Source organism: Syngnathus leptorhynchus, chromosome 14 (genome assembly GCF_054491065.1).
Source record: "Syngnathus leptorhynchus isolate UIUO chromosome 14, UIUO_Slep, whole genome shotgun sequence".
NCBI classification, from domain to species: Eukaryota; Metazoa; Chordata; class Actinopteri; order Syngnathiformes; family Syngnathidae; genus Syngnathus; species Syngnathus leptorhynchus.
In genome coordinates this window covers 4018651-4037472 of record NC_141208.1, presented here as the reverse complement: position 1 = coordinate 4037472, position 18822 = coordinate 4018651, and the positions used below count along the sequence as shown (strand labels likewise).

Genomic DNA, 18822 nt, shown 5'->3' with positions numbered 1-18822 from the left:
CTCCTGCTGATCTCCTTAGAAGAAGCAAGCATTTTTAGGCAGCCTCCTCACAGGGGGGGCCTTGAATCCCTAATATGGGAGTGAGTGACAAGCTAATAATGTTGGAAGGGAAAAGGGGGTGGAAATGCATTCCTTTGTGTTCAAGTGCTCACCTGTGTGAAATATCCAATGTGTTTTAAGAGAAATCATGCAAATAGAAAAAAAAAAGCCCAAACCTAACTGTATGGCAAAATAGTGTCGGAGATGGCACTGTATTTTTATTTTTGATTCATCGGAACAAAATATACAAAAATCAAAATGTGCTTGATTCTAAAAGCGAGCAGGTTGAGCAGCCCAGGTGTGAGCGCGACCCGCCCCATGTTTTCAAGGTGTGTGGGTAGCTGAGCCGCTGAAAGTTGTTTACACAGATCGTAAGGAAGGCTTGTCCTCTGCATAAAGCTGGCAAAGTGAGACGTTATCTATGAATCAACGCCCGTGGCAAAAACAAATTGCGCAATTACACATTCTTGAATTGCTGCTACCTCGGATGACCATATCAATGTGACGACAGCTGAAAGGCGCATCGAATTTACGACGACTCATCCGGCTTTCATCGTAAAAAAAAAAAAAAAAATTGCAAACACACTTGAGTTCCTTCAGGGCCCAAAACGCGACCATAGAAAATAAAAGGAATACAATTAACTACAAACTCAACTAAATAATCAATAAAGTACAAATCAATGTTAGAAAATAAAATAATGGAAATAATTCCTGAATTATAATACACATGAATAAATACAAATAAATAAACATTTATAACTGGTGCAAGTTGCACAATTGCCGCCTTGGCGGTTTTACACGTCGTTCCGCTAATCCTCAAATTGAAAGCAATACCGAGAAGACTAAATAGTTTTCATGAGCGGGCCTGCCAGAGTGTTCAGGTTACTTAGCGGGGATGATTGATAGCTCGCCCGTGGATCTCAATGGCTGTCAATGTGACATGCGATTACCGGCTTTCGTTTGGTAGCGCTTGTGAAATGGCCCGCGGTCGCGGAGTTGCCGACAAATTTGTGAACTGCGCGTGAACCCGCCTGGCTCGCACGTGTGCGGGCTTCTCAGCGAAAGACGCGGTCTCGTTGAGGCAAGACCGGACTGATATTTAACCTGGCTGCCAATCTTTAACCCAAATCCGACTACACGGAGCCCTGTCTGTCTTTTACATTTGTGACATCCACTTGGCCATGTTCGACTCATTTGACTTGAATAAAAGCCATGAGCATGTTTAGTGCGCTGGCGCGGGAAACAATTAGATCCACAATTCTCAAAGAGAACTTCAAATACCATATGAGCAAGCTCATCTGTACGTCACTAATTTACGTAATAATAACCCCACAAAAAACTATGTTTTTTCACCCGTGGCACAGCTAGGTGAAGATCCAGAGCCACTTTCAAGCAACTACACTGGCTGCGACCCTGTTGTGATGCTCCTGGCATCATGCCAAAACTTTAAGGTAAGCAGAGCTGCAACTAGCTAACTTTGAGGATGTTAGTTTCTCAATCTGCTACAGTAGCCTTCAAGGGACAAAAATAAGTTTTGCTGTTTTTTTTGTTTGAATTATTCTGAGACACAACAATATTATTATTTTTTTATATTCACTTAACACGTACCTACCCCTTCTCTCATGCTGCTGCCGGCTTTTCTCTGTTCCTCCGTCCCCCCATCTCTCTCTCTCGCGCTCTCTCTCTCTCCTTGCCGTGCAGGCTGGATGGGAGGAGCACCTCATGTGCTCTTCGTATAAGAAGTGTGGCACATCCAGCTGAGGGCTTCACACAGCTACTCAGGAGAAACGAAATGATCTGCCCTGGAGCCGCAGCAAAATGCTGGATGGACACCTACTCCTGGGATGGTTATCGTTCACACTGGTAGTCCTTGTCTTCTACTTGCCACCACCCAGCGCAGCTTATTTCGGGTGAGTGAAGCTGTTGTCACTTTGATTGTTGATTGGAGTGGCATCAGTGTCAGATTTATTCCAAATAAAAGATTATATTTGACTAGTAATTGAATTACTGAATTGGAAAGAATGTGTTAGTTTTACCAAAACAAATGAACAATTTACACGCTGATTGAATTTTAACAAGATAAAAAAACCTAAAGTTAGATGATAAAGTTGTATTTTTAATTTAAAGAACGCCACAATATTTTTTCTATCTTGGAATAGCCAGTCTGGCCTTCAATTAATGAAAAACTAAATGACTAATATTTATTTACCAGGTGATCCATACTTAACATGACACTACATTACAACCAATCAGCGGCGTCGCTGTCATGAACGAGTTGAGCCCAGTAATGGAATATGTAGCCAGCGATAGACTTAAATGGAAACCTAAGTGACAGTGAGAGAAGTCAAATATGCTGACATGAGTGAATTGGTTAATTTGACACCAAAAGTCAACAGAAAAGACAGCGTCTGGTCATTGCACGGTTCAAATGCATTAACCGAGAACAGAATGTATTTCATATAAAAATGTTGTTTAAAGCAATAGTTATTGCTACTATTAGGATTGTCTTACTTTTGAAACACGGCTGATGTGAGTGCATGCGACAACATGGTAGCATTCACTGAATGGATTTAGTGAAAAGTTATCAAAGTATGTTTGAGTGGCGGGAGGGATTATTTTTGCTTGTAAAAAACAAACGTATCCTCAGACCAGTGCAAAAAGGTGAGTGTACATACATGCCTGCCCTAAAAGCAACAGCTGGTAACAATAAAGCCATCTGACTGACTGCACTGGACTGGTGGCCCAACGTCTGCTGTTGGGCTTGCACAAAAAAAAAAAAAAAAAAAAAGAGAGCGAGAGAGAGAATTCCCCCCACCACCTACCCAATCCAGCATAAACATCACACACCTCAGGCAGCAGGAACTATTTTCTTTCTCAGCCATCGCTCATATGAATGAAAAATAACACTCACTGAACGTTCACGTCAATGTTTCATGAGAGCGGAGTGCAAAGGTACGTGTCCGAGCACGAGGAAAGTAGGCTGTAAGGAGCGTGACCCACCATGACCTCTGATTTAGCACTTGTGTGAACCCAATGCTGTCAAAAAAAAAAGTACTGGACATGGTGATTGTACCGTTGACTTTTGTAGTCCGGGAACATAACTTTGACCTTTATGGCCTTGATTGAGTTATGATGAAGAGTGAAGATTAAGCTACATTGGGGTGGGCAACCTATGGCCCGTGGGCCATGTATAGCCTCCAAGAGCATTTTATTGGGCCCGTTATGAGGCTGTGACAAAAACCAAACTAGATCTGCTATATAAAAGACCCAAAGCATTTAACCCACAAAATATTTTTTGATCATATTGTTTCAAATATTTAATTTAATTTCTTCAATGGTGCAAATGTATACTCCATCACACGATCCTACTGGGTGAGTCTCATTTTTGAAACTATGGTGAACGTGGGCGGAGTTTAAGATTTGCAGCTGGAGAGCCTTGGTGGGCTTCCCCTCATCTTGCTGGCAAGTGTTTGCCAAACAGCAGACTGAATCCGAATAGCTCTACTCGGCCGGTGTGGTGTCTCCTACTCTGAGTCCCTCAGCTAGACTTCTGGTTTGAACTCAAGAGTTCTGAGGGTTCACACAGAATAGCACCTAAAATTGCGCTCCCCTAGTCCTAGCCACCCCCCCGATGCGTCACTGTCTGTAATCCCGCAGCCACACGGAGGACACGTGGTAGCCCAGATTCCCGTCCGTCTTCCTCGTCTGCTGGAAAGTAAAGCTTGGCAAGCCGGCGAGAACTGGCACTCGCATGGCCTCTAATGTCCCCTAATGCTCATGTATATTTACTCGCACTGTTAGCATTTGTTTTCAATTGGCTCTTTGCGGGAGGGGAAGCACGTGGTGTTACAGCGCCGGCTGGGTGGAATACGAATGAGTTCGGGTGAATGATTGAGCCCCGAAGCTCAGGAACATGACGCTGAAGAAAGAGCTCACGCAGGTGACTCAGACCCCCAAAAAACTGAAATTCAACACCGGTGTCACAGTCCGGGACAAACAACACCAACCTGCTGGAATAAATATTCCTCCGCCTCCCGGGTACTGATTGACTCAAAATAGAGGGTCAACGCTGCATACCCAATTTCCAGAGTGCGGTGGAGCGTAAGTGAAACATAAACACAATCGTCTCCTGGCCACGGTCTGCGCGGCGGAGGGCGGGGAGGGATTCCTGGCGTAGTCGGGCGCCCGCTTAAATTGTCATCCTTTGCCGCAAGAATGCGAGCGCTCGTTTTCCTTCCCCCCGCGCCTGTTGTGGCAGGTGCTACCTCTCCCCCTAAATCCGTTATCATTTACAATCAGAAAAAGTCTGCGGGGGCTTTATTCAGGACGTGATGGAGCCTTAAAGACGTCTGGTATTGGTTTAAAAGTCCACAAAGGCTTTTTTTTTTTTTTTTTTTGACATTCCGTGGTCTTGTAAACTGCGCTGGATTGCAACGAGGCAATGGTTTGTTTTTATTTAGTTTATGTGAGACATGTAGAAAAAGAAAAAAAAAGAATCCACCCACAGCTGGAATCACCAATCACGAGTGAGCCACAGTATCCGGCAAGAGCAAAAACATAGGTCTCTATTACTTTGCTATTGAATTACCTTTGGAGTAAATTGCCACTGCTTATTTCGAAGTAAAAATGGTGCAAATCAAAATTTATGATCAGTATGCAGGCTAAATCTATTTTTATAATAACAAGTCAAGTAGAGCCAACAAGAGTATACTAGAAAAAAACGTCTGGGTAGTCACGTAATTATTTCTTACGAGTATGAAAAACATTCTGTCATGGCTTGTTTCTGCTTCAGTTTTTCTCGACCCGGGTTCCGTCCAAAAATAATAGGCTAACAAATGGTATCGGGAGGCGATTTTCATCACTGCGCCGAATCATTTCCAGCAGTGTTTAAAAGTCACTGCCATGTTTCACGTTGTCATTTAATAGGCTACATATAAACATTTCCCCGTGCTCCCCCGTCCTCTCCTACTTTTGCCTTGCAGTGGTTTCGCGGAGAGCTCCTGGATGATTACGGCTCATTAGGAGCAGCGCTGTTGCCGGGCAGACAGTGGTTGGCGGGTGGCGTCTCATTACCGGGGCCCTGAAGGAATGATTAGGCCTGACGTGTGGCGAAGGCGGGGAGTGCGGTCGATAGGCAGGGATTTCCCGACTTCATAGGATATCCTGTGGTCGGAGCCCCACCTCAAGGGGTATCGCTTTACCCAGTAGATAGGATTCTCTCAGCACTTGTGTGCTGACATCACGCAGACGTGAGAGTTTTGATAGCGGATGGCTTTTTACAGCTTCGTTGATACAACTGGATTCACGTTACCGTTTGGATATTATCCAAATGTCATAGCCTACTACGCTAGCGGATGCTAGCGACTATGTGGAGCAGCCATTCCTCAAGCGATCCAAGTCGAGAAGTCGAAATTGGATCACTCGTGATTTAAATTTTGAATTGTAGCAAAATACAAGGTTATAAATCTTGTCCCTTTGGATTCACATTACCATTTGGATGTCATAGCGGATGCTAGCTACTATATGAAGCAGTCACTCCAAGTCAAGAAGTCAAAACTTAAAGATTAAGTCAGGAAAAAAAACACCATCGTTTTTTAATGTGGATTATAAAAAGGCAATTAGCTGTGCTGAATATTTTTGAATGTGACTTTGCTCAGGAGGGCTTGTAAATGCATTTGGCCGTCTCACATTAGAGAAAGTTGTTGGAGAGACTGCGGCAAGGACTTGAAAAAAAAAAAAAAAAAGGCAGCTCCAGCTGTTGGCAGTGTGTTTCGCCCGTGCAGCGTCACACGACACGGCGAGGAAATTCCCGTTGATGTCAAACTCTCGCTGGGATGACGTTTGATGCTATATGCAGGGCCAACTCTTCGAAATCGTCAGAAAAGTAATAAAGGCTAACGATACAAGAACAAACAACGTCTCGGGTCCTATTGCTAGTTCTTACTAGGGTCAAAGGTGAGCTGAGTCTGAAGTTATTGAGTCAACAAAAAAGCCATCCAGAGCGTTAAGAGTGAATGTTCTGAACTCATTTTTCCAAGACGGTGTTACACTGACAACTCATGCCATCATTTGACCTCTTGAGCCTTCTTTCACCAGCAAAATAGTTGCTGAAAGTTGCTTTTTTTTTTTTTTTTTTTCTCTCTGAGAGCTGGCAGACACAAAACTCTCCTCTTTCAGCCACTGAGGAGTGACTGATTCAAACAGCTGCTGTTTTGTTTGCAATTCTTGTAGTCTTGCCTTTGAAAGCTGGAACACAGCGTTCCGAATCGCGTCCGAAAATTCGGCCTTGTCTCGCTTCCGGGCCCAGCTGGCGTTGGCGTGGTGGTATGCTGCGCCTGAGGTGTGTCTGAGGTGCGTTGGTGCGCTGGTACAGGCCTGCCCTGTGCTATGGCGTGGGATGGAACACACGGAGGGGATGAAGGGTGTTTGGGGGGGGGGGGGGGGGGTCATGAGTCACGCGGGACGCTGCCGCTCGCCCAATCTGTGCCAGTCACACAGTGACCATAACAGAGCCGCTGACCCTAGAAGCACACAGAACTTAAACCTCTTACTATGCCACACACTCCCATTCCCAAACTACCACCATGGTTCTGGATTAAACAACCAGCCTCTGCTCTGACTTTAACAACAACAACAAGAACTCTAAACTGCATTTGCCAGTCTAGGTTTGGGCGTGAGAATTGTTCGAGCTTGGAGGTGGTGGTCTGAAGAGTGAGGGCAGCAGATGACATAACGCTGGGTCACATCCTGTTTAGTCATACGAGATAGCCGATTTGCACTTTGTCTCACACATTGTCCTGATCGTGACTCAAGTCATCGTGACACATAAGCAAGCGGCCATGCTACTGCACTCTCAGGGGGGGATTCAGCCAGGGGCTCGTCTAAGGGGGGACTTTAGGGGTGGTCATCCTCCCCACACTTATAATGTTGGGATCTCTGCTTTTGGTCAAAGGAGTTAAAAAGCAATGTCGGACACCACCGCATTTCATGCAAGGCTCGTGCTGCCATACACCAGATGGCACATGAGTGGGCAGGGTGGGTTGAAGTTCATCCAAAAATTTCCATGATTTGTGTGCCACCCAGCAGCAGCAGCAGCAGCAGCAGCAGCAGCAGCAGCAGTAGTAGCAGCGTAGGAGGACTTTCTCAAGGTCCGCACATTTTAAACAGGCACAAGCAGAAGTGCTTCGGGACTGTCGTCGTTTTGGCAGTGATGGTTTTGTCTGGAGGAGGCTTCGTGTGGAGCCGACAGCTGGGCGGAATGATTGACATTCGTTTGGAGTAATTGACCAGTGGGAATAAAGGGGGAGGGGGGAGGGGGGGTTGTGGAAGGAGGAGGAAGAGGGCGGTTGCTTGTGACGGGACCAACGTGAGTTGATGGAAAAGTTGTAGCTTCGGTGTTTTTATTTGAGTTTTCTTTGGCTAGGTGAAATCAGCCAGTGACTGATTAGCTGTTGATTGAAGGTAGTAAGTGCTAGTATGTCCAAACATAAACAAATTTAGATCAACATTTTGTTTAAACTTCCCCCAGGATAACTAAATCCCCCACCCCAAATAAACGGTTTAGTTCATGTATATTTATGTCATTTCAACGTATATTGAATATAATATTTTTAGTTAAACAATTCACTTTTTTAGTGTCTTGGTTATTCTGTGCCCCACCAAAATAAGATATACATATTTAAAAAAAATGTAAGCCTAACAAACATTCAATATTTTTAACGTTGCGTTATTCACTGTTTATTTATAGAGTGTATTTTTTTTATTTATTTAAAAAGTCATTAATTCTATTGTTCATTCCTATTCATCAGCTTTTTGTTTTGTATTATTTTGGCTATTATTGATATGGATGATGGATGGATGCATAGATTTTAATCTAAGATAGCTTTATATGTACCTAAATGTATTTTTGATGCTATCTATCCAAGCTACCTTCAAGACATTGTATAGTGAGCTCCACTGATGTCTCCTAATAAATAAAGCAAAAGAAATTGTGTGGAACACACTATAAAACCGGAGGTGCTACCAGAAGTACCAGCCGAGGGTGACTTCCAGAGAGGGAGCGATGATGGTGAAGGTCAATGAGGGATGGAAATGGAAAATGAATGTAGAGTAAACGTCATGGCCGATGGGAGGTGCTGACATGCGGAGAGAAAGAACTAAACAAACTAGCGAGTGATAGACTGGGGAGGAGGTGCACCAGGAGTCTGTCCAGGCAAGTGTGTGAATGGAAAAACAAAGCTTCACCAACTTCTTTTTTTTTTTTATACGTCGGTGTTATATTCCATGTGTAACTTCTGTTGCTGGGCCAACTCCTCAAACAAAAACACCTGAGGGAAAACGCTCCAGGATGTGAAAACACGGCGAGATGTTCAGAGGATCTTAGCAGGCAGCACACGCCACTCTGCTCTAATCACATGAACATGTCTTGATAAGAAGCCGTGTGTGTTTGGAGTTGAATTTAACTGTCAGCCGTGACACGTGGCGGCGTGTTTCGATTCTATTCTGTTTTTCTTCATGACAGGAATGCTAATTGCGGTGAAGATTGTGTAGATTAGAAGGAAAAGTTGGGCAGATTGCATGTGATAGATGATTGCTATGATTTAAAAACGCTTTTGGAAAGCCAATTTCTCTTTGTGGAATGCCATCCCACAAAAGTGTGTAATCACTGGCGGGGCTAGGATTCCCATGGGTGGCAGGTGGCCTGCAAAAAAAAAAAAAAAAAAAAAAAAAAAACTAAAATTCTTCAAATAATGCTGATAAAAATTCATGGGTGGGAGGATGGAAAAAAAAAAATACCAGAAGAATCACAAAATACAAAACAAAAATCAATTGTGTGGCAGGCATCTGGAGTGTTCAAGCATATTTCAATGGGGGCTAGTGTCCTCGCAGCCCCCCCTAGCACCGCTGGTGCACCTGCATGAGCAGGTGGCATCAAGTTGGCTCCTAACTGTTTCTTCCTTTGTGTTGACCCTAAATAAATCTAGATTCCCAGAAATTTCCAGAAATTCCTCAGGGATGAATAAAGCATCCAAACGGCAATTTCCAAATTTGAAAATGACCTCGTTGCCTCAGCATCACCGCTACCATCATACATGTTTTTCCTGTGTAAATACGCCGAGTGAGCAGCCGATATCAAGACGTAGCTTGCCAGGTTTCCATTTCAAAATCCATAGCTGTCAGACACGTTACAGCGAGGCAAACAGGCGTTGCAAAAAAGGAAAGCGTTTGACCCAATCCGAAAGCCGATCCCCGATGCCTCGTCCGCTTTGGATTGGAGCGCCGGCCTTCCCAGGCATGCGGCGCACACGCAACCCTTCAGACAATATCGCATAACATATGGAAGCCATTAAATCGCTTGGAATGAAAGTGAGGACCCTGGGGGAAACACTTCAGTCGGTTATTTGACTTAATAAAACAAATCTCTTGTTAAAGAACCCTGGTGACTTTCGCCCCAGCGAGCGCTGAAGGGCGGTAATGACATTGCGAGCAGATCAGCCGGCCGGCCGGCACGTCGCTTTAGGGAATAACGTGGTCGGATCTGTGGCATGACTTCCTGTTAGCCGGTGTTACGCTTCACTTGACAGTATCATGATTGTGTTGTGCAGCAGTTTGATCAGAATAAAGGTACGGAGGTTAAAGAACACGTGTACCTTTGGGACGCTCCGCTAATCCATTTATTGGTTGCTTTCACTCTCGGGGTGTGAAGCTTGCCAGAGATTAGACATAATGAGCAGTCCGGACTGCCAATCCTGTCAGTCGCCGTGACCAAAATGGTCACAGGGTTGACTGTCGCGTCCCTTTTGGCGTGTGTGTTTACGCAAGCAGCGCTGCGCCGCGATCCCGCCATGGCGACCTCAGAGCGTCAGTCTTAGGGGGCCTGCCAGCTCTGCGGCGGGGCTTCGCTTGTTTGTTTTTGTATACGCTTCCCTTAAATAAACTGAGGAGAGGAGTACGAGCGCGCCACATGTTCTGCGTGCAGCTGCAGCGTGAAAGATTTCGAGAACGGTGATTTCTCTGTATTTGTGTGGGGATTCTATAATGAGAGTGTAAATCCCGCGGTCTGGTCCTGTTTAAATCGATGCAACACAGCTGTGAATGCCCCCCCCCCGGAGCGTTGTTTTGAACGCTTGTTCATCACTTTCCAATCCCGTTTCATCTCGGGACAAGACAAAGAACCGTTGTTTATATTTAATGCAGAGTAGCATTTCCTCAAATAGTAGCCCCGACTCAAACAGTTCTATTTGAGAACACAGAAGAATCCAAGCAATTCTGCACATTTGACGTTGCAGCGTCTGCTAGATAGTTACCCTTTTTTTATTTCGGTTGTAAACTTTTATATTAAGCCTCCAGTGATTTGTGTTGTCTTAGTGATTTATAACTGCCGCTGGAAAGCAAATTGGAATTTTAAAAGGCATGACAGCTTACTGGCGTGTTCTTGGTATGTAAGCGATTGGTAGCTCATCATTCTGATAAAAACGGGAAACTGACAGGAAGTACTCCAATTCACTCCGCCATTTTTTTTTTTTTTTAGGCTGACAGGTAATGAGCCACTGTCAATCCTGCCACTGAACTCTCTACCGGAGGAGAACGTAGGCCGGGCCCACTACAAACTGTGCGACCGGCTCAAACTGGAAAAGAAGCAACGCAGGATGTGCAGACGTGACCCAGGCGTGGCTGAGACCTTGCGAGAGGCCATCACCATGAGCGCCCTAGAATGCCAATATCAGTTTCGCTTCGAGAGGTGGAACTGCACCTTGGAGGGGCGCCACCGAGCCAACATGCTCAAGAGAGGTATATGGGAGCGTCCATTTTCTATGGCGGAGGGAACATGCAAATTCCATAAGGGGGTGGGAGCGGAGCCAAAATTAACTCATTCAGTGTCATTGACGGTTATAGACGTCAAATATATTAAATGGTCGAAATTCCGAAAGAATAATTAATTTGCTTTCCCAAGGATTCAAGGAGACCGCCTTCCTGTACGCCATTTCTTCGGCGGGACTGACGCACGCCATGGCCAAGGCGTGCAGCGCGGGACGCATGGAGCGCTGCACGTGCGACGAGGCACCCGACCTGGAGAATCGCAAGGCGTGGCAGTGGGGTGGCTGCGGCGACAACCTGAAGTACGCCAACAAGTTTGTCAAGGACTTCCTGGGCAAGCGTTCCAACAAAGACCTGCGCGCACACGTGGATATGCACAACACCAACGTGGGCCTGAAGGTGAGTGTTTGGATTGATTGTTAAATTGGGTTGTAGAGTTCAAACGGATCAGGACGGAAAATATCCCAATAGTGGTTGTAATCGTTTGGACGCATCTCGATCTAATCTGTCTTGTTTGAGCATCCTCAAAGCACGCACACCCCTGAGAATCCACATTTTCTCCCCGGCAACTGTGATTTATTAGCTGATGAGATTGAAGAAAAAAGATAAATCAATATTATACTATGACTTGGCTGGAGCGTTTGAAATCGTCATATTTATATATATATATATTTATATTTTTGTTTTGTTTTTTGCAGCTAGCCTCTTCACATGTCCCCTCGGGAGATTCTATCTGCAATTTAAGATTTACAACATTGCTTTTTACCTTTTTTTTCTTGACTAAGTTTTGGGGTCAATTCACAAGAGGACAGTCGTGGAATGTGCTGCCCCCACCCCCCCCCCTCTAAAAAGCTGACCTATCGCATTTTCTCGACCTGTTGCCGTGATAAATGTGCACTTCCTGATCTCTTTTGCAGTCACGGCGGAGAAACCGAGGTGCTATCCAAAACCCCCTTGTCTGAGACAATGTGTTATTGTCATTCATTCGTAGACATTCATTACTTTTGACGACTTGCGGTCTGACTTTCTTGGCCGGGGTGCGAGGATGCGAAGGCTGCAATTTTTTTTTCTTTTACCTTGTGACCATTTTGCTTCTATAGAGCTTTTGGATCGGCTTGTACCTTGGCTTTAAAAAAGTAAACTGTCAAAACCACGGCGGACTCTTGGGAGCTGCTCTTGCAAATACCCCTTGTTTCTTCATAAAAAAAATAGGCATTGATTAAAATACAATTATAATAACTAGAATTTGCAATTTCTGGAGAAATTGTGTGTGAAGGCAAAGACCTTCGCACTCTTGTTATTCTACTTTTTACGAAATGAAAAAGGGAAATTAATGATGATAAATGATGTTGAATAAAATAAATGGGTAAAGTGATGTGTTAAAATGATAAGCGGGAAATGGGAAATAAATGATAAATAAATTGAGTAAAATGAGAAATAAATAATGGTAAAACGGAATAAATGTTAATGTGAAAATATGATGATAAAAGGGTATATTGACAAAGTTGCCCGATGTGGGGCTTGAACCCACGACACTAACGTTAGGAGTCCAATGCTCTACCAACTGAGCTAACCAGTGTTTTTCTATTGCAATGGTGGAATTTGCTTAATGGTAAATGGTAGCAAGCGCGTGAATTTGTGTAATGACAAGAGGGCCAATGTGAGATTCGAACCCGCTACGGGAAAATGGCTCGTGTTGAAAGTGCCATTAAGAATGAATGGGGAATTTTAAGGCACAAATTTGCTAATCACGCAAAAACGGTAAATGTTATGAACAAGAAAAATGGTAGCAAGCATGACGTGAATTCTTGGAACCTGTGAAAGTTGGAACGGGGTGAATCGGTTGAAGCATGTGAGACTAGTTAGGGCAGAAGTAGAATAAAGTAGAATAACAATGTGTGAAGGTCTTTGCCTTCACACAATAATAATAAAAAGGTGACTATCTTCCGAAACCAGGATGGGGCCAAAGTTTTGGTTATGTGGGGTTACAGGGGCGTGTTGTGTTACAAAAAAAAGGGTCTTTCATAAGTCAAGGTACCACTGTCTTATGTCTGGTGTGCAAGGTCATCAAGGCCGGTGTGGAGACCACCTGCAAGTGCCACGGCGTCTCCGGCTCCTGCACCATCCGGACATGCTGGAGGCAGCTGAAGCCCTTCCACGAAGTCGGCAAGCAACTCAAGCAGCGCTACGAGACTTCAGTCAAGGTGGGCAGCTCCACCAACGAGGCCACGGGGGAAGGCGACATCTCCCCGTCGGGCCGGAGCCAACAGCAGCAGCCGCAGCAGCCGCAGCAGCCGCCGGCGCCCGCGGTCCCGCAGCTCAACGAGCAAATCCCCCGCACTGTCAACCTACTGCACATCGAGGACTCGCCAAGCTTCTGCAGGCCCAGCAAGTACTCGTCGGGCACGACCGCCCGCAAGTGCTACAAGGACAAGAACTGCGACGCTATCTGCTGCGGACGGGGTCACAACACGCAGAGCCGGGAGGTGACGCGGCCCTGCCAGTGCCAAGTGCGCTGGTGCTGCTACGTGGAATGCAAGCAGTGCACGCAGAGGGAGGAGGTGTACACCTGTAAGGGCTGAACGCCGCCGCCATTACAGGAATGGGGACACTGATAAGCACTTTGAGGGATTCCAAGACAAACTTCTTCTCAGACAACTGGGTGAACATCTCACGCCTTAAGCAGACTCTACTTATTCGACTTTTCACGTGCAAACATAGCCACGAGAGTGAAGGAAGAAGACGGACGATCCGTGACGGGGATCCAGTGACGGGGATCCCGTGACGGGGATCCCATGACGGGGATCCATCGACGACTTCCAACAAAAAACCAGACAGGGTGTAAGAATTTTACTCTACACGCACATATATACACGCGCACACATTGTGTGTTTGCATATGCATGTAAATAAGTTTATAAAGAACTTTTATATATTGTATACAAGCCACTTATCTAATTTTATGGTAAAAAGAAAAGAAAAAAACCACTAACTGCACAGACGCTTTGCTGTTTGTGCGACTGTTGCCGCCTTCTGGAAGTTTTAAACCAAGACTCCTTCATGTGGTGGGGAAAACAATTTTTTTTTAATGTAATAGATCATTTGCAGCTGTAAGTTGCATTTTGAAAATAACTGGACACTTTCTTAGAGATGCCTGCGCCACACAAAAGATTCGGTTCAGGTTTTTTTTTGTGCCTATCCAAAGATAATGACGCTCGCAATGTTTATTATCGTGGTGGTCGATTCGTGTCTCATTTAGCAAAACGATTGGGACCAAATTTTAGAAACAGGATGCTTCTGCACAACCAACCGCAATAATAAACAATGTTAAATCATTTTGGACAATTCTATGTGGGAACATTCTCTTTTCGGTTCCCTGGGTTGGAACGGCGCAGGTGTACCTAATATTGTGACTGACGGGTGGATGCAAATGAGGAATACAAATACAGTGCGTCCCTCTGCCTTCTTCCGAAAGTTCAGGGAATAGACTCAGACCACTATTTTGGGGGGGAACCATCAATCATGAAAGACGACAGCGGCCTTGCTAGAAAAAAAATGCGGCCGGACGTAGCAACCATATTATTACCGTTGAGCCATATTCCTCATTAGCATAAGCACCCGGTCATCTGATGCCCTTATTGTAGACCGTGAAGATAGCTTAGCTTCTGGTAATCATCTATAAGATATGCAGATCTTGTTTGTGACTACTGAGTGAGAGGGGGGGGGGGACCCAGCTTTGTATGATAGCATTCAATTCCCACACTGAAAGCCAAAAAGCCCTTTATAGTATTTTTTGTTTAAATCTATATTTATGGATGCAGCACAGATATGTTTTCTGACTTTAAATTGTAAATAGGTTTCTTCTTCTGTGGTAAAAAGACACGTGATCAACTATCGCAAGAAATGAGTTCAGTGACACCCCCCAAAAAAAACAAAAAACTGTACAGCCAACGTTTAAAGTCATTATTAACTGTCATACAGTTAACCAGTCAAATATAAGAAAAAATGTGACAAAATGTGTAGAAATCGACAAGCTCACAACAAAAACAGGAAACCTAAAACCATAAATCCTTTGATGATATACGAAATGATATCGAGTGAGGTGCATTGCGTTGTTTGAACTCCATGTTTCATCCAAATGTCACGTTGGGGCGTTGGAGCTTCCCCGCACAGATTCTAATCATAGATCCTGCACCCGGCCACCGTGGTCCAGAATTTTCGATAAGCAAATAAAAGCCGCGCAGACGTTTGCACGCTACATGCAAACCATAATAACTATGCAGCGCAAATGCCTGCCTGCCACAGCACACTTTTGGTATGTGCTCACCCCCCACCCCACTCTTCCACCAAGAAAACACCAACTTCTCTTGGCTGATGATCCCGTTGAAGACAAACAGGAATACCAAATGCCCACTGAGTGCATTTTTCTGCTTATAGATTGTATTTAAGGAGAGTGATGCTGCAAAATGATGATGTCACGCAACATTCTCAAAATCCAAAACTCCGCACTGTTTAGTTAGCAGAAGACCATGTACAAAAAAAAAAATCTATTTTGTAGAAAAAAAAAAAGTAAATAAATTATTTTTAAATATATTATGAGCATGTGTTTAGTGTAAATATGACTAAATTGATTTTATATCCAGTATTTTGTATTTTATTTTGGGTTTGTTTTCAAGAAGCATGTATTCATATGCAAACTTGCTGTTTTTCAAAGCACTAACAAAATCCTAACAAATGTGTATTCATGTGCACCATCTCCACAATATCTCCATCGGATTTGATCTGTTTATATAATCCACTACTTTCGTGAAAAGCCTTTAAAACATGTCGTCACTTTTACAAGTACTCTTTTGTTTTTTATTAGGGTTTGTGCAGTGCGTGTACAAACACACAACCCGATACCAACACACCAACAAGGTTTTTGTCATGTCTTATGGGAACCCTAAATTATTGTCCTCTACCTCATGTGTATAGCTCGTACATAAGCAGATCACAAACGACTGGTAAGAATGTATTTAAGTTATTTAACATCTTTGTATAACAAAGGAGAGACAAGAAATCTGAAATAATAAAAATGAATTTTTAAATTATATTCGCATATTCCTGGTGAGTCATTTGGGTGACATTAGATATTTTGTAATGTATTGATTTGTTTTTACCTTCATGTCAAACAAAGTCAATTCAAGTATGGTGAAATCAAATACATGATTCATCTTTGGCCTTTTTCACAGTACTCAGACATACGTTATATTACTATCCCCGTTGGGGGAATTACCCCTGTGGTGGGTCGCTATTATTAATTCAACATTCCCCTCCTCAGCAAGTGTGGGTAGATTTCGGGGAGTTTTCTCTCTCAACAAAACGTGGCTTATAGGAATTGAAACAGTGAGCTTTACCAAAGCAAAACATAATTATTGGATATCTGCGCTAATATGGGAATAGCAAATCCCTATGACACGTGTATCTAAATTAGCAGCTTCGGGAGCATCTTTGCCGCCCCCTCGCTCGCTTCCTGGCCCCCCTTTGGTACCAGGCTGCTAATACGAGCTGCAACTTTGCGGTGCGCTGTAATCCAACAACGTTTTGACAGCTGTTACCATGAAGGAAGTGGGCGCAACTCAAACACACATATACGCACACGCATACTTACACACAGAAAAAAAAAAAAAGAAGGAATCTTCAAGCTCTTACTAACTTGTGAGATAGTTTTATGAAGAAAAAAAAGTGGCGGAATGTTGTTATTCCAGCACAAGATATATGTGGCCCGTTTTGCTCCGCTGCACTTTGATTGCGGTTTTATTACAGGAACGCTCAATCATGAATGAGTGTACAGCTTTAAATACCAAAGATACAGCTGACTAGTTCTGTATTTTGACAAATTATTGAATGGTGTACAATAGTTACTATACAAGCAAAAAAGTATTTATTTTTTTGTGTTGTTGGTAATTAAGCTCAAATTTGCTAGCATTAGCAACAGCTCGAATTTGCTAGCATTAGCAATAGTCATCAAGTAACTTGTGATTTTTCTTTTCCAGGCTTTATAATTGAAGTTTATATTAGCCTGAGTTTGACTGTTCAAAACAATTGCTATCATGTGAAAGTTTCCATCCAAACAGTTATGACTTGTAGCTTCAATAAGGCAATCCAAGCATGATCTAAACTCTCAAGGAGGGTCAAGCATATGTGCTGACCGCTATGAAAACACCTTAGCTCATGCTGTAGGTCTTTTGGAACTCATTTGTCTTTTCTTTTCTGAAGGCAGGGAAACAAAGTCAAAAAAGTTCCCTCTCAGGAAAGAGTGCAGCGAGTCCATGGGGGATGTCACTTCCTTACTTCTTTCCTGTGCTTGACTTTCAAGCTTTTCAGTGTGTACAGCTATTTTTAATTATCGCCAGGCACCTGTCAGTTCACTTACCTAAAAAAAAAACCACACAAACATACGTAAACTGAAATGTGTTGCTGTGTAAATGTATCATAATAACGATAGTAACTAACATGTAGCTTAATGGCTAACTCCTAGCATGCCACTAAATTTCTTAATATCTCCTTTGTTAAAACTATGTTTTGGAATTTGCTTTACTTTTTAAGCAACAATCTCTGTATGCATTTTATATGCTCTGTTAAAAACTGTGATTATGAAATAGTAGAGAGGCTGCACTAAATCTTAAATGGCTATCTGAGATAGATGTTAGACCATTAAAAACTATTTCTCACTGGCAGAAGCGAACAGCTCAATTTTGGACGCCGCCCACGAGGGACCGGGTCTTTAAGGGCCTCCCCGCAAGCCGGAGCCGGATAATGGAGGTTTTCAACACTCGCTCTGAGTCATAAAAATGTTCGCTTCGCATGACAAAGCTCGTTTTTCACAATGCTGCGTTCCAACTGGAGACATCCATAAACGTAAATCGTGCAGTTCGTTGAAACATGACAAACAAAATCAATAAATAATAACGAAGCATGCGAGTTCCTCGCTTTGGCCCGACAGGTCGGAAGAGGCTTCAGAGACCCCATTGTGGTCTTTCGAAAAATCGGGGTGACGCCTGCGAATTTGGCAGCGGAGACTCTGAGAGGCTGCCAGCAGAGGTGCAGGGTTAGAAACATTTGTATTCACTTCCTCCTATTACTCCATTATTCATCCTAATCTCCACGGACGTGAATGCTTTAATTTGTCTAACAGAGCTAGGACACCGAGCGAGAAGTCTTATGACAGATACGTCGGATGTTTCAAATGGATATATTTGTGTCTCCTTTGGATCACTTGTATACAAATAACCCATCGAGTATAAAATTGGACAACCATGAATAGCTACGCAAGCTACACTAAGCGCTACGGAGCTGCCGTCAACAATTGTCAAAGTGACATTTCCATCAACACCACCCGTTTTACGCGTGGGTGATGTACGACTTTTTAATTACCCGGATAAATCTAGATGCTAAAACAACACGAGGGATATCATGATGTAGGATGACCTGGAAGTTTCTATCGGCAGCTGCGCTAACCCTCAGGCCACCGCACACGCTGTCTGGCGGGGAAATAAGTTGCATGTCGTGGGTGAGGAGAGGAGGGGGGGTGGGGTCTTGCTCAAAGCCCCTCGGGGGGTAACAGAGACAGCTAGTGAAGTGGATGTCCAGCTCATGCCTCAATTGTGCAGTAAAGATTCCCCAGCTGTCCTCAGGATTAGCCTGTGTGCTTATGTGATTAGGATACATGGCACCGGGTCTAGACCCGGCGCCTCTGACCTGGCGACCATGTAGTTAGTGCGTGCTAGGACGGTGGCGGGTGATGCTGCTAGAGGTCGAACACCTATGATAAGAATGTTGAGCTCATTTTTGAAAAAAAATAATAGGCACGGTAAGAAGATGAAACCGTGTCACGATCAGGCACCAAAATGACTCGATTCGAACGGGTAGACACATTGCGACCCGTTTGGACATTTTCCCTTCCTTTCTATCGTCTCGCCTCACG

At 44.0% G+C, this 18822-nt stretch overlaps 2 protein-coding genes across 2 annotated transcripts in view; one reads left to right on the top strand and one right to left on the bottom strand.

The window, feature by feature from the left end:
• dhx30 (DEAH (Asp-Glu-Ala-His) box helicase 30) overlaps nucleotides 1-18822 on the bottom strand; it is a 52356-nt gene that overhangs the window by 9185 nt on the left and 24349 nt on the right. The window lies entirely within an intron of this gene.
• wnt9a (wingless-type MMTV integration site family, member 9A) lies at nucleotides 1790-16019 on the top strand. The gene is made up of 4 exons (XM_085929538.1): nucleotides 1790-1949; nucleotides 10571-10830; nucleotides 10994-11256; nucleotides 12921-16019. Exons 1-4 carry the CDS (start codon nucleotides 1858-1860, stop codon nucleotides 13437-13439), a joined length of 1134 nt encoding a protein of 377 aa, XP_085785664.1. The 5' UTR covers nucleotides 1790-1857; the 3' UTR covers nucleotides 13440-16019.